This window comes from Urocampus carinirostris, chromosome 19, assembly GCF_059441175.1.
Source record: "Urocampus carinirostris isolate Australia breed hairy pipefish chromosome 19, RoL_Ucar_1.0, whole genome shotgun sequence".
Lineage (NCBI taxonomy): Eukaryota > Metazoa > Chordata > Actinopteri > Syngnathiformes > Syngnathidae > Urocampus > Urocampus carinirostris.
This window is the reverse complement of record NC_142367.1, coordinates 11,729,744-11,746,015: the sequence shown is the minus strand read 5'-3', so window position 1 is coordinate 11,746,015 and position 16,272 is coordinate 11,729,744. Positions and strand designations below refer to the sequence as shown.

The 16,272-nt window shown below is 38.5% G+C and overlaps 2 protein-coding genes across 3 annotated transcripts; both read right to left on the bottom strand.

Annotated features, from left to right (window-relative positions):
• Window positions 1–3,243: 3,243 nt before the first annotated feature.
• LOC148347333 (inactive all-trans-retinol 13,14-reductase) lies at window positions 3,244–8,696 on the bottom strand. The gene is made up of 11 exons (XM_088323688.1): window positions 8,537–8,696; window positions 7,708–7,890; window positions 7,396–7,637; window positions 7,138–7,333; window positions 6,861–7,058; window positions 6,681–6,800; window positions 6,459–6,597; window positions 5,406–5,515; window positions 5,143–5,309; window positions 4,919–5,078; window positions 3,244–3,454 (listed from the first exon to the last, which is right to left on the bottom strand). The coding sequence occupies exons 1-11, from the start codon at window positions 8,694–8,696 to the stop codon at window positions 3,285–3,287; spliced, it is 1,845 nt and encodes a 614-aa protein (XP_088179814.1). The 3' UTR covers window positions 3,244–3,284.
• A 3,646-nt stretch (window positions 8,697–12,342) lies between these two features.
• gngt2b (guanine nucleotide binding protein (G protein), gamma transducing activity polypeptide 2b) lies at window positions 12,343–14,000 on the bottom strand. 2 transcript variants are annotated; one of them, XM_088323679.1, is made up of 3 exons: window positions 13,843–14,000; window positions 13,693–13,781; window positions 12,343–12,579 (listed from the first exon to the last, which is right to left on the bottom strand). In XM_088323679.1, the coding sequence occupies exons 2-3, from the start codon at window positions 13,774–13,776 to the stop codon at window positions 12,451–12,453; spliced, it is 213 nt and encodes a 70-aa protein (XP_088179805.1). In that variant the 5' UTR covers window positions 13,777–13,781; window positions 13,843–14,000; the 3' UTR covers window positions 12,343–12,450. The 2 variants fall into 2 exon arrangements, with proteins under 2 accessions (XP_088179805.1, XP_088179806.1); XM_088323680.1 differs by having other exon boundaries at window positions 13,693–13,777; window positions 13,843–13,983.
• Between the last annotated feature and the right edge of the window lie 2,272 nt (window positions 14,001–16,272).

Below are 16,272 nucleotides of genomic sequence, written 5' to 3'. Positions count from 1 at the left end.
CGGGGAGGAAGCAATATGTAAAAATGGGAGAGTTTTCATCTGAATATTTGGACATCTGTTGTGGAGTACCACAGGGTTCTATCCTGGGACCAAAGTTATTTAATTTATATATTAACGATATTTTTAATGTTTCAAAACTATTGAAAATAGTAATATTTGCAGACGACACTAACATTTTCTATTCAAATGATAACTATATTGATTTGGTAACCTGTATTAATCGTGAACTAATTAACCTAAAAGTATGGATGGATATAAATAAATTCTCTTTAAATTTAAATAAAACCAAAGTAATATTCTTTGGTAATCGTAAGGCAAATCAAGATTTAGAAGTAAAAATGGATGGTGTCGCAATAGACATTGTATCAGAAATTAAGTTTTTAGGGGTCATAATAGACAATAAATTACGGTAAGTTGGAAAACACACATCAGACACATACAAACTAAGGTATCTAAAAGCATTTCAATAATTAACAAAGCCAAATTTCTTTTAAATTATAATGCATTGTATTTATTATATTGTTCTCTCTTTCTGCCATATTTAACATATTGTGCAGAAGTCTGGGGCAATAATTACAAAAGTTGACTACAGCCCCTTTTTATCCTTCAAAAACGTGCAATAAGAACCATACGCAGGGTAGGATATTGGGATCATACCAATATTTTATTCATTCAGTCCAAATTATTAAAATTGGATGATTTAATAAAAATTTTCACTTCACAACTGTTATTTAAGGTCAACAAAAACATAGTGCCAGAAAACATACAAAAATTATTCACTCGGAAAGAGGGAAATTATAATTTGAGGGGCTGTGGTGAATTCAAAATCCCAAAGGTGAGAACCACCAGGAAAAGTATGTGTGTGTCTGTGTGTGGAGTCAGACTTTGGAATAATTTGCAAAATGAGATCAAACAATGTCCAACTATCCATGTGTTCAAATTTAAATACAAAAAAGCATTACTGGCAAAATACAGGGATGAAGAAAATGGGATATGAGGGAGATTGGAAATACTGCATTTCAAACTATGGTTAACTTGTTGTTATCGTTGCTATTATTACATCAGAACTGTTATTATAAGTATTGTGTTTATTTTTATTGTTATCATCACTGGTGCCACAGTGACATTATGCGCATTATGACGTTGAGGGATGGGTATTGCGAAGATTAGTGTATAAAATATGTGATTATTGTTACTATTATAATTATTGATATCTGACCTATGTAATAAGTATATCCATGAGATTTTGTTGTATTGGACACAAGAGGAGCTATCTATAAAATGTATTTAATAGGGAAGATAAAGGGGTAAGGAAAATAAGCATCTGCTTCTGACTCATCCTTTTCGAACATGTTATGTAACATTATTTTGTTGTTGACTCATTGTTTTTGTCCTGTTTTTATTTTTATGTTCGAAATAAAAGTTTTCATTCATTCATACGTCATTAAGGTGCGTCAGCGGATAAGCGATCGTTTTTAAATCTAATTGTATAATCTTTTTTTTAATTTATTTTATTTTTACTTTATTATTTTCCAAAACAACATGTAAAATATTGTTGGAGTTTTACACCAAGAGATTTTGAAATTTCTAGATCGCATTAAAAATATATTTGATGTTTCTTCGTTTTTGGAAATGATTCCCTGTTGGGGAAAAAAAAACACTGTCCCTTTAATTAAAAGAAATTTCCCCCAACACCTTAAAACATTTCTCCAAAATACATATATTTTTAGATGTTTTTTCTTGACAGGAATAAACACTTTTTCAACATTCAAAAATCACATTTTATTCAGACAAAATAATACAGCATTTTTAAATGTAAATATTACATTTTTTCACGGGTATTACAAGTTTTTTTCTTTGTCCTTTGTAATGGGTGGTTACAGTTTATTTTAGGATGTCTCCTCCTTCGCCCGCCAGTTTAATTGCACGTTTTGTCTGCTTCTCCACTTTAGACGGGTAACTCCAGTCAGCCCTCGTTACTCTTGTCAAGCTCGTGTCAGTACGACACCGGAAGTTGAGTGATTAGCTTTCAAAACAAGAGTGTGAAGAGGAGGGGAGCGTCAGCTTCTTCTCCAACATAGTTATTATATCAATATAGTTATATGAGTTAACCTACTGTACTCTTTATGTTATTTATGTCAGCAAAAAAAGCAAACAATAACAAAAAAATAGCCAATCTGAGCCCCAAGATTCCCGAGTCCGGCACTTGGCATCCAATGAAGTGGCCAGACAGAGGTGGCATTCATCAACCCAGGACCCCCTCTCGAAGTCTGCCGGCGGCCGTTTAGCGAGGAAATGTTCACTTAGGACAGGAAGTTTGCGGTCTGCCGCAAAATGTTTGATTTGGACGCTAAAGCAAACGGTGGCAACACGACAGCTTGTTAGCACTCAGGTGGGAACCACACAGGTGGCACCCACCTACCCTTTATTTTTATAGGTAGAATAATTTTAGCTGTAAGAGAAATATAACAATAAGTAATGGTATTCATTCTCATGTCATTATTATTTCTATTTCTTTTTATTACTTTTAGAAAATATATTTTGGTTTTAATGAAAAGATCAATGTATAATATGCAGAATATTACATTAAATTGATGATTAGTCACCCGTTTTGAATATAATTTTTAAACTATACCAAATGCAAAATTTGAGGGTTTGTTATATTTTTCTTTAAAAGATTTCATTACTCAAGTATATACAACTAATTCAGTTCTTTGAAAAAATATTTTAAAAGGAATAAAATAAAAATATTATCTTTTTTTCCGGGATTTAAAAATACAGTAAATATTTGAAGTTTTCTATTTTAAAAAAGGTGATTTTGATCAAATATGGCTGAATAGAAATCTGCTAAAATCTTTTTATTCAAATAAATCAATTATTGCAAATCGGATATAATTAACTTGTCCACATTTTTATAAAATTTTAATCTAACAATAAACGCTTATTTATCAATATAAAATATTTGAACAAAAGGAAAATGTAAAAAAAAAAGGATTATTTGTCCGATTCCTGTCAAGGCAAAAGTAGCATCAGTTTGGGGGAAAAACAGGTTTACCGTCCCAAATGTTCACAATAAATATTTATGATTACAGAGGAAAACAAAAAAACACAATAACTGCATCTGCTAGTTTACAAACATTCATAAATAAGTCAACAATCATTTCAATTGACACAAACAATGACACAAAAATAATAAACAAAAACACTTCCTTGAGCTAGGAGCTGGTCTTGGATCCGAAGCAGACTGTGCAATAGTCTCTGGAAAAAACAATATGGGCGGAGGCTCACTGTAGCTTCTTCCGGGCCAGCAAGTTCAGTTCTTTGGCCTTACGTCGCTTCAGCTTCTTCTTGATGAAGAGGAGGTCTATGTAGACGATGTGGTCCAGAACGGCCGAGGCGCACAGGATGCCGCCGTGCAGGGCGCCGGCAATGCCGCAGCTGAATACGTCTTGGCCTGGGAAACCAAAGTTGTCTGGTTCAATTCTTAGGGTTAGGAGTTTGGGTTAAGGGATTCGTGTTAAGGTTAAAGGAAGGGGTGAGGTAAAAAGGTTCAGGATAGGGTTCGGGTTCGAGGGTTAAGGTTAGGAGGTAGTGTTGGGTATGTTTGGGGTAGGATCAGGAGGTTAAGCGGTTACAGTTAAGGTTAGGCGAAGGGGTAGGGATAGGACTGGGGATTAGGAATAGGGTTCAGAGGAAGGGGTCGCGTTAGGGTTAAGGTTTGGGTTAGGATTGGGGGTTAGGGGTAGAGTTTAGAGGTAGGGGTACGAGTGGGGTTAGGTTTAGTATTAATGGTAGAAGGTTAGGGTTTAAAGGTGAGGGGTTAAAGGTTTAGATGTTGGGGTTAGGATTGAGTGATAGAACTATGAGTAGGGTTAAGATTTTGAACTTATGGTCTAGAGCAGGAGTTTCCAACATTTTTTAAGATGAGACCTACTTTTTCTTACTATTTAGCGCAAAGGGAAACCAGTTTAATATGAATTTCTAAAATAGCAACTGAGCTAGATGGCTTGCTAATTAGCTAAAAAGTAGCTTGATAGTTAGCTAGTAAAGTAAACAGGTAAAATAAAACAAAAGGGAGCTAGATTTCTCACTAAAAGAGTAAAAATACAACTACATAGCCAAATAAAAAGCTAAAAAAGCTAGATAGTTGGCTAAAAAGGAAGCTAAAATTTAGCTTGATAACTAGCAGAAAATATAAAATGTTAGCTAGACAGCATGCAAAAAAATGTAAAAAAAAAACAGCTATATAGCTTGCTAACTAGCTAAAAATAAAGGAATATAGCTTGCTAAAAATCTAAAAAGGTAGCCAGCTAGCTAGCTAAAAAAGTGCACAAAAACCCATGGATCAGAATGTAGTTTGTTGTATTTCTTTTAAAATAAAGCAACAAAAAACTAAATAAATACATTTGTTTAGTACATGAATAGATTCTCAACCAAGGGTTCTCTTTTAATAAATTGCTTACGAATAATTATCAATACGTGAATAGATTTAATTTGTCCATGAAGCCCATTAACTGGAATTTATTTATTTTAATTTCCAAATTAACAATTTTACTATGTTATCACTATTTTATTAACAGGTTCGTTGTTAAAAACAGGGTTAAATAGACTCAGCCAAACAATAGAATACGTATTCTACTGGAAAATCACAATGAACCAGCACTAGTGAGCTATTTTCAGAACTGGTCCGTGGGCACCTCAACTATCCTTAGGGGGCACTTAGGTGCCGTTGGCACCATGTTGGAGGCCTTCTGGTCTAGAGGTAGGAGAAGGGTTAGAACTAGAGGTTTTGGGTTAGAGAACTTTGCCTAGAAAACGTCTGATGCTTTGTATTCAAGGATTCAAGTCTTCGGGTTAGGGTTAAGGGCTTAGGGGTTAATGTTAGGGTTAGGGTTAGGGGTACTGGAAGGTTCCTTACCAGAGAGGTAGAGGTTCTTGAGAGGCGTGTGGCAGCGGTTCCTGGCCACCGCCTCGGCTTGGAAGCGTTCAAGGTTGTGCTCCGCCGAGTACATGGCACCTCTCTGGGCGCCTAGGTAGTGCATGTTGGTTAGCGGTGTGGCCACGTCCTGAAAAACAAGCTGGAAGGGGCAAAGAGATTTTTCAGTTGTTTCAAAGCCAACAGGAACCATCTGAGGAACTCACCTTGTCCTTGATTTTGGGGAATAATTGACAGGCCCAGTCGAAGAGCTTGTTGGCGTATCTCATTTTGTAGTTTTGATACTCATTGCCACGCTTGCGCACCGCCGTATCCTTCCACTCTTCGAACCATTCGTACTTCACCATGGTCAGGATAGTCATGCATGACTTTCCTGAGGATGGCAAAAAGTCGACCATATGATTTCTCGATACGGTTGACCTCCAAAAAGAGAGTGAGTCCGTGAACCACTATTGGGGTCGGTTTTTACCAGGGTGTCTGATTTTGGCCTCTGGGTCTTTGGCCGAGGGCATGGTGATGAACATCATGGGTATGTTGTCTGGCGCTTCCTCTTTGCTTAAAGCAAAAAAGTCCTCCATTCTAGAGCAAACACAAGGAGGTCACGTCTTAAAATGGAGTTGTGAATATCCTGGATGAACCCATACTCCATCTAGGGGGACATTTAAGAACCGCAACTAGCTAAATGCAAAGTCAAACAATAACTTGGTAGCATTTATTTTCCATTAAGCACATCTGGAAGACTCTGGAAGCCTACATAGGTCCACTCAGTAAAATTATAATGCAAGAACACCCCCTGGTGGTTGATGAAAGGACGGGCTGCAGTAGGAGAATACTGAAAAAGACTGAAGACGAGTAAAGAAAGGTAGGATACTAGAGATGTTTTAATGACAGAGAAGACTGATTTTTAGAAATAATTTTATCAGATGATATAAAGGGTGATAAAAATATGAATGAGCACTTGGAGTTTCCCTGGTCCAAAATCAAGGGGTTGAAATGACCGGGATTATGATTCGCTACCAAATTATTTAGGTATTGTTAGTTAGGGGCATGGGCAAAGTTATGGTCAAGGGGTCAGACTGGTGGTAGGGTTAAGGCTATGGGTTAGGGTAAATGCAGTTTAAGGGAGAGGTTTAGGGTCAGGTTTAGAGGTAGGGGTTTGTTGTTGGGTAAGGGTTTAAGGTAGGGTTGGGTGTAGGATTAGGGGTCAGGTTTTTGCATTGGAAAGGGTTTGTGTTAAGGGGTATGAGCACAGATAGAAGTAGGGATAGGTTTAGGGTCAGGGTAGGGTGAGGTAGGGTTTGAAGGTAGAAATAGGTTTGGGTAAAAGGTGAGCGGTAAGGTAGGGTTAGTATTAGTGTCAAGGTATGGTTAGTGATAGATTTATTGTCCGGTTTAGGCTTTGTACAGGGTTAGAGTTTAGAGGTAGGAGTTGTGGTAGGTGAAGGGTTAAGGTTATGGTTAGTGTTAGGGTAAGGTTTAGGGTAGGGAAGGTATTAGGCATCATATCTGTATGTTTACATACGATTTGTCCATGTCGTTGTTTTTAAACAGCCAGAAATTTGTGGACTCCAGACCAAGCTCTTCCGCTGTGCCATCAAAGCCAGAGAAGACTAAGAAGGATCCTCTTCCGTGCTTCATCATGTTCAGCCTCTCCTGAATGTCTGTAAAGGGACATTGTTGCTTAATTTTAAACGTCACAGATTCCAAATTTGATCAATGAAACCAGCTTTTTTTCTTAAATCACCTGGCTTGACCTGGATCTCAGGAGGTAGAAGTTTCTGGAAAGTGGTGAAGATGCCACAGTTTGAGACCACCACCGGTGCATGGATCTCCACTTCTTCCCCGCCTTTTCTCACTTTAACACCTGCCGTGGGATGCATTGATTAGATCTTTGCTTCCGAAGACTTAGGATTCGGTTCCTCACCATGTGCTGCCCCTTTATCATTGACCAGGATCTGCGTGACGGGCGCTCGCACCAAGCAGTTCCCACCATGCTTCTGAATGGTTCGGATTATGTTGAAGGCAATCTCACTGGCTCCGCCTCTGGGGTAATACGCCCCTCGCTTGTAGTGATGGACCAGGAGGGCATTTATCAAAATGCTGGAGTCCTTCGGAGGTACACCTAACATGTACAAACACAGAATTTTCTCATCGGATTCAACACAAACAGGTAAAAGTCTGAACCAGGCATGATCCCGTACCATAGAATAAGTACGAAAAAATTATATGGAGATCTTTGTTGGTGGTTAGGGTGTTCACCAGGTTAGTGGCGCCAGTTCCGGAGAGGCGGAAAACTGGTGAGAACAGATCTGCGATTCCAGACTTCAGCAGGAACAAAGAGAGCCACTGTGGGACCAGCTTTAGTGTTGCCAGGTAGTGAGTCTTCTTAGCTGAAATCTGGTGGGAAGCAAAGGCAAGTTTCACTCCGAGTTCTTTCCGGTCAGAATAGCCAAGTTTACCTTCATGATCTTGAAGAAGGTCTCAATGGCCTCCGTGTCATCAGGAAACTGTTTCAAGAGATGAGCTTTCATCTCGGTTTTGCCCGAGACGATTGTGTACTCCCGTTTGTCTTCCCCTTGGCCAATCTGGATGGTATCGAAGTGAGGGTTCAGCTCCTGGAACTCCAGCTGACCCTCGGACAGCTGATCGAAGATGATGCGCAGTAGGCTGTTCTCGTGGAGCTGACCGATGTAGTGAAGACCTAGGGTGACGGTTAAGAGTTAGCAGCTAGGAGTTCAAGTTACGTCATGCTAGGTATAACGTCATCATACCAACATCAAACTCGAAGCCTTTCTCAATGTAGGTGTGGCAGCAGCCTCCAGCCTGATCGTGCTGCTCCAGGACCAGAACCCTCTTACCCGCCTTGGCTAGCGTGGCTCCAGCAGCCAGCCCACCGATGCCGCTGCCTATTACGATGACGTCCAAGTCCCTTGGTACCTTGTCCAGGCTGAAACCTGCATTTTACATAATCAGCGTAGGAATGTCTGGACACCAATATTATCATGTTGTGCAACAGGCAAAGAGCTACGCAATGAACATTGATCCGGTTTTCATTTTCACCGCCACAACTGACACTAGATAACACAATCAGTGAGTGATAAAAACAAGTCGTCCTACTGCCGCGCTTTTAAAGGGAAAAACTTGACCCACTAAAGCAGGTCGTTGAGATAAAACAGTTTTTATTGTCATGGCTGAAAAAATGCTGGTGCTGTGAAAATCATGCGAGCTCACCTTACCTAAAAAATAGCTTTGCTACCTCAAAATTTTAATGGGTAGGGTCAGGTCTAGAATTCAGGCTAGGGTAAGGGGAAGGCTAGGGCTAGGGCTAGGATAAGTATTAGGATTATGATTAGGGTTTGGGTTATGTTACCGTTAGAGCTAAAGCTAGGGCTAGGACTAGGGTTAAGGCTAGTGTTTTCGAAGGATTAAAAATGATTTTGTGGCAAGCACAAACTCTCCCTGATTTGGAGATTAAGCTAAATGCTAAAGCTAAATATATGTTTGTTCATCGTCTTACTGGATTAGATTACAGTTTCTTTTTTTATTTTATCTTTTATTTATTTAATATTTCTTTTATTTTGATTCAGTTTTTGGTCCTACCTTGTTTGATGACTTTGTCCCGCTTCTTCTGATCGAACTCCCGCGGTCCAGGAGGCCTGACGGACTCCAGAGAGAAGGGGCTGCGCTTGCCAAAGAGGTACCAGTAGCTGGCCCCCACCCAAAGCAAAAACCACACCACCACCACCACCAGGAACCACATGTTGCGACGATTGAATGAGTCTCTTTCTCCCGTCTGGATGTTCCGTCCTTTTAAGTAAGAGCGTTTCAACGGGGGGTGGCGTGTTTGACATGTAACACGTCCATGTCATACCTGGCCATAAAGATTACAAGACCCAATTTCGATGCGGTTATCATCACCTTCGATATCATCAATTACACTTATCTGATAAGACAATTTAGATAGCGAGCGCCCCGTTGTAAAGCTGACACCGGTATGAGTGTTCAAGTGGGAGAATTGTTGAAAAAAAAAATCATGAGTTTGCATGTTTTTATTGACGCTGATTTATTTTCAATCATGGAATCAATGCGGGTCAGCTGGTAAAGATTATTCCCTCACATGGTGACTCTGTGCCCCATCATATTTTATTATTACAATTATTTAGTATTATATATTATCATTTTGGGGAGATATGATGAAACAGGAACAAAAACATGTCGTAACTTGTCATAATAGCAAAGACTCGAGAGTCACTCAAGGTCGCCCGTTCTGATGTTGAACAACCTTCTCGTTGTTTTGCATTAATTCAGGTCAAAGTTTACTCGATAGAAACATATTTTTTATAACAACTGTTACTGGGGTTTTGCATTTAGGAAGATTTCAAATAAGCAAACAATAGAGAGAAATAAATAAATGTGTAGTTAAGGTTAAGGTTTAGATTAAGGTTAGGTTTAGGGAAGCGTTAGGATTAGTTGTAGGAATAGGATTGGGGATAAGAATAGTCGTTAGGATTGGGATAGGGTTAAGGTTGGGGTATAAAATGTAAATGGTCTGCATTTATATAGCGCTTTTCAAGTCACTGAAGACCTCCCAAAGCGCTTTCCAATGTGCTTACCCATTCACACACACTCACACATACCAATAGCAGTGTCAGCCATGCAAGGCAACTACCTGCTTATCAGGGGCATTAAGGATACAGTGTATTGCCCAAGGACACTTCGACATGTTACACGGAGGAGCTGGGAATTGTACCTTGATCTCAAAACGAGCGCTCTACCTCCTGAGCTTCTGCTGCCGCAGTAGGAATAGGGGTTATGACTCACATCACGTGGTAAGCTTTCTCTCCTGGCTTTGATCTCTTTGAGCTCCAGCAAAACTAACATAAAATGGGACAGAAACAAAATGAAAATAAATCCAAACAGCTTGCCAACATCATTTTTGCCGTTCCATGTATTCCTTTACTCCCCAAGCCTGCACAAATTTTAGTAATTTTATTCATATTTAATTTATTTTGTCTTTTATTAGCATATTTGGTATTGGAGTAATCCAAAAGTAATTGAAAGTAATCAAGTTAAAGTAACCCTACCCAACCCTGCATATAATTGGTGGGGACAAAACAATGATGACTCAATATTAGTGATGACACATCAATCCCGTTTGTGCTAAATCAACGAATTTGTTCAGCACTATAAAAAAAAAACGTAAAACACTCAATCGGGGTATCAGCGTGATTGGGGTGTAATGTTTTTGAGTAATGGCTTAATTCATTTGGCCTCATGCTCTCCGCTGCCAATACTTTTTAGACACAGTAAGCACACAAATCTTTTCCTTGTCCGTAGTTACATTTTGTCATATGTCCTCATCTTGGTTTTGGGTGAGGGCGTTATCCCTGTTTCTGTTTAGCTGTCTACTCATGGCTTTTTCATCTCATCTCATTAGCTGCACCGCTTATCCTCAGTAGGGTCGCGGGGGTGCTGGAGCCCATCCCAGCAATTATCGGGCAGTGGGCAGAAGACACCCTGAACTGGTTGCCAGCCAATCGCAGGGCACACAGGGACAGACAACTCGCTCGCTCATTCACACCCAGGGACAATTTGGACCGGCCAATCCACCTGAAATGCATGTCTTTGGAATGTGGGAGGAAACCCAGGCAAGCACGGGGAGAACATACAAACTCCACACAGGAAGTCCGGTAGCTGGATTTGAACCCACACAGGAGGTTCCCAAGACCATAGAACTGTCCCGCACACGCGCTAACCACTGCATCGCCGTGCTCTCGTGGCTTTTTAATATTGTTTTTATTGTGAAACTTGAAGGTCAGCTACACTTCCCACATTGTGAAGAGCACTAGGTGTAAACAAAACTTCTTCAGCTTGGATACACACGCTGCCAGAGAGAGCACTATTGCCCCCTAATGCAGTGGAGCACAACTGCACTTTTTTCTTGGCTATTAAAAAAAAAATTCCCAAGGTCAAACACCCACCCTGACAAAGTCTCGCGTGACCCACTATTTGAGAAACACTTAAGTTAGGTAAGGTAGGATTAGGGGAGAGTTAAGATTGGTTATAAGGGTAAGGTTGGGATATGGTTAGTTTTAGAGGTAAACAGAATACTTCTGTAACATAAAATTGCAGCTAACTAGCATGCTCACGCAAATCAATTGAAATGTTTGGTTTATATCCTCAAATTTTCCTTCTTGCTATGCAAAATTCATAAAACTTTTTTTCTGCCCACCAGACCTTCTTTCAGGATTTGTTCACCTTTTTCATGGCCATATTCAAGGCCTTTTTAAGGATTTTCAATGCCAGTTTTCCAATTTATCCAGGACCATCTGTACAATTAAAAGAAAAAATCTGGTGTGAATTAAGTATTTTACAGAGTCACAAATATATCTGTGATTTACATATACATATACGTTTATTTTGTCCTGTTTAATGTCGGTTTCCAGTTTCGTTCCCGTTTAGTTTGTCCTGTTTAATTTCGAGATCCTGATTTGATATCAATCTTGTTTTTCCCGTTGTTTAAGATCGGTTTCCAGTTTCGTTCCTGTCTAGTTTGTCCTGTTTATTTTCGATATCCTGTTTTGATATCAATTCTGTCTGTCCCGTCCTGTCCGGTATCGACCCCGTCTGTCCAATATCTGCTCGGGCAATTGGTATCGATCTCGTCGGCCTCTGGCTTCCTATCATTCCACGCCAGACTACTGCCTAACGTGCATGACTCCCCATTTCCCGTAAAATAAAAGGCTTGCGTGAGAAACGTCACGCATTTGGGTCCTGATTCTGTTCCGGTTCCTGACACCTTGTTTAGGTGTAGCATGCACCTGTCTTTTCATAGGACATACGACAATGCCATACAAACTAAGCCCAGCTACGGTTTATCACGAGGGAAGAATAAATTGAATGGCAAAGAATAGGCACCAGATAGCATTGTCTGCGTAATTTCTAAGCAGACATCATAGTCTGAAGTGAGCAATAGTCTGTGGTCTGTCCAGCCCATTGAGACTCCTTGTTATTAAGGGCTATACAAATAAACATGACTTGACTTTTTAAGAAACATTGCAACAATCTCAAGCATTTACAAGCATTACACCTTAAATTAAAGCACTTTTTAATCTTTTAAACACATTAATATTCAAGCATTTTCAAGGATTTTAAGCACCCATAGAACCATCTTCAAACCCATTAGATTTTTTTCTCCATCAAGTTGTGAAGTAGCGAAACGAAAAAACGCATCATAAGCCGGTAATAAAGGGCAAGCTGCTTCCTGACCCGCAAAGACGCTAAATGGATGAGGCAGGAAGTGACACAGTGATGCCGAGAGTCAATCCAATCGGGAATTGGACTAAAGCACTTAACCTTCTTTGAGACTTGCCGACAAGAAAATGACAAGAAGGGAAACGTGTGAGTCGGTGAAGCTAATTGCATTTATTTGGAATAGGACACGCTTTGAACACGGCAACCGTTTTGTACATGGGGGTTTCAGGGATTGGGGTTGGAAGGTTCCAGTCTGGGTGCTATGTGATCAAGCAGCCGCCCTTGTCCCCCTTGTAGGGGTTTTTGTCGTCGGGGACGCCCTTGATGAGGGGATCGGTGGGAAAGCGCTCTTCCACAAACGCGATGGTGTCAGCGCAGTTGGCCCCCACCTGAGAGAAATCAGTAATAAATTCATGTGTTATAGTCATCACACGTTTTAGGGAGAAAGGTTTCGGTGTAAATTGTATATTTTTAAAGATATTTTGTATACAATTCGTGTTTTTTTTAGTTATTTTTAAATTTTAGTTTCTTAAATGGTAAAATTTAAATGTATTTTAATATAATTGTTTATTTGATGTCTATTTTTTAATCCCTTCAAAAATGCTTATGTTTATTATTCAATTTTATTTATAAATATTTTTGCAATTATTGTAATTTTATCTTTGAAATTTGTTAGTTATCTGTTATTTTTAATTAATTTTATTTACTTTTTTTTAAAATGTAGTTTTTTAAAAATGTAATTTGATCATTTTATTCAATAATACGTTTCATTATTAGTTATTTTTATTTAGTTTATTTTGTTATGCAGTTTCTTGTATTTTTTTTTTTCATTTTATGTGGATTTTTTAAATATATTGTGTTGTTATTTTTGGATAGTTCTCTTTCACAATTTAATTTTCAAAACAGATTTTGAATTAATTGAATTCATTATTTTCATTTTATTTTGAAATGTTTCTTACTGAGTATTAAGGATTGTTGTCATTTAATTTTTGAAAAATATTTTGATATCAAAATTGTTTTGTTTGTTATTTTGAATGTATTTAATTTTTTAACTGTTTTTCATTTGGTTTATTTTGTGATTTTATTTAACAGTACTTTGGTTTCTTGGATTTATTTTTGTTGGTATTTTTTCAATATATTTCATACTCATCTTGCGAATTATTTTTGGTTTTTTCTTTTTTGCTTCTAAATATTACTGCATGAAACTGGGAACATACTTTATATACCTTTTTTGATTTTTATTCTATTCAATCAAATGTATTATTTATAATTTAATTTTACATAAAACAAATATATATATATATATATATATATATATATTCATATATATATATATATATATATATATATATATATATATATATATTATCATAGGTCATTTGAATGACTATTTAAATTTTATTTTGGAAAATTATTTTTGATGTATTTTAGCCATCATTTTAATTTTAAAAAATCCAAGAAATTCAATTACTTTAATTTTATTAGAAACAAAAGAGGCGTACCGGTGTCCTGGCTGTGTTAACTTCCTTCTTCAACTGCTCCAACTCCATTTTCAGGATGTCCTTATCGGACATATCCCGAGCCATCCTGACTGGAACCAGAACCCGTCAACACTCAAACCAATCCAAATTTCAGACCTGAAAAAAACCTACCTGTGGAACGGCAGGGATACCCAACAAGCCCAAAGAAAAATGTCCTAGTGAGATCTCATGTAGCACCTCGGCGCCGACTGACCCGACCCAACACTCTCATCCCCCCCAGTTCATCCCGTCACCTGATGAAGCCAATCCGCCCTGAGTGGATTAAGCTATCAGGAATCGGAGTGACCGTATCCCGGATGCAGATTTGCTGGGGGTGACGTCATCGATGGCGAGAAAAGTCACAGTCGGGCGAACTTTGGAATAGATGACCTGGATTTTTCCGTAGAAATGTGAAAATAAGCTAAAAGATGTATAAAAAAACTCTGATATTGCTCATGGCAAAACAGTATTAGAGTAGAGTTAAGAAGAAAAGGGTTAGGGCTGGGGCTAGGGCGAGGGCGGAGGTTAGGGTTGGGGCAGGATTAGGGTTGGGGAGGGTTGGTTTATGGTTAGGGATAGGGTTAAAGGTTAGAAGCATGGGTAATGAAATGAAATGAAATGATCTGCTTTTTATATAGCGCTTTTCAAGTCAATGACTTCCCAAAGCGCTTTACAATGTGCTCCACATTTCCCAATAGCGGCCTTGCAGCCATGTAAGGTGCTAACCTGCTTATTGGGGGTATTAGGGGTTCAGTGTCTCACCCAAGGACACTTCGACATGTAACACGGACGAGCCGGGATTCGAACTGGGATCCCTTGATCCTAATACTAGCGCTCTACCTCCTGAGTGAGTTAGGATAAGGTCAGTGTGAAGATTAGGTCTTGGGTTAGGTTTAGAGGTTAGGGCAATCGTAACGTTTGGGATAGGAATAGTGTTAAGATGAGGGTCATAGGTAGGGTTGGTGTTAAGATTAAGGGGAGGGTTAGGTTTAGAGGTTAGGGTTGAGGTTAGGGATATGGACAAGGCTCAGTTAAAATTTGGGATAGGATTAAAGTTAATAAAGGTTAATAGTATAGGTGGGGTAGGTAAGTATTAGTGCCAAGAATAGGGGTAGGGTTAGGTTTAGGGTAGGATTAGGGTAATGGGTGAGAATAAAGTAGGGTTAGGGTTCAGTTAGGGGTAGGCATAGGTTTAAAGTGGGTTAGGGATGGATTAGGGTTAAAATATATAAATATATATAATATATAAAATATAGTGTATGGGTAGGGTTAGTGATTAAAAGTATGGGTTATTTTTAGGATTAGGTAGGGTTGGTTTAAGGTAGGGTTAGAATTAGGGATAAAGGTTAGGAGTATGAGTAGGGTGAGTGTTAGGATAGGGGAAAAATTGGGTTTGGCGTAGGATTAAGGTCATGGGTAGGGTGAGTGTTAAATTCAGGGGTATGCCTAGGTTTAAAGTGGGTTGGGGGCGGGTTAAAGTTAGGATTGCGATAGGATTAGGGTTAAAATGTACGGTTATGGGCAGTGTTTGTGTAAGGAGTAGTGGTAAGGTTAAGATAGGATCCTTGTTATTGTTAACATTTAAGGGTATGAGTAGGTTTAGTATTAAGATTAGGGGTAGGATGAGGTTTAGGGTTAAGGTTAAGGTTAGGAATAGGGGTCAGGCTAGATTTAGGGTTGTAGTGGGATTAGGGCTAAAATTAAGGGTATGGGTAGGGTTAGTGTTAAGATTAGGATTAGTTTGGTTCATGTTAAGGGGTGGAAGCGTAGTTTGAGGTGTCCTTAAAAGTAGATATTTTCTCTATTAACTATGTGTTAATGATGTCCAATTGAGTTCAAAGAGCCTTTAGGCGTAATGGAAAATAAAGCATATTTGCTTTTATCTTACTTTTATCAGGCCTGTTCTGGTTGGAACAAGAGTTTATTCCAGCTCGTCGAAGAAATGCACGCACATCATGTGTTACTCTGCCGCCATTCCTGGCTTTAAGTCATGACTGTAGTCTAAAATTTTTAAGTGCCGCACTCCACCTTCAAGGATATCTTGAGATTAAAAAACAAATTGTGTAAGCAATTTAGCAAATTATCGTATAAAATTATAAATAATGTTTGAAAATCTAAATTGCTCCTTGCAAAATGAATGATGGGGGGCATTTAAATTATACCAAAATGTTAAACAGGAATTAGTCTTATTCGGGTTTCAGGATCAAGAATTATAAGCAGTAATCTCACCAAACCTCTTGCGTATTACAATGATAATATTTGATTTAAACACAAACACATACACAAACGCATTTTCACAAGACGGTTTTAGTTGATAAATTTTAATAACAATTTATTGCCTGTAATTTGGGGACGTCTCGTTCATTCGACAGTGACGTCACCAAACACTTCGACGAACTACAATAAATATTACTTATGATAAAACATACAAATGTATCTTCAAAAGACGGGTTTTAATTATTTATCAATTTAATTTTTATTTTAAAATTGCTGTACAGTTCTGTACACCAAAAAAGTTGCACTACACTTTTTTTTCCACTAGATGACAGCGTTCAAAAGCAA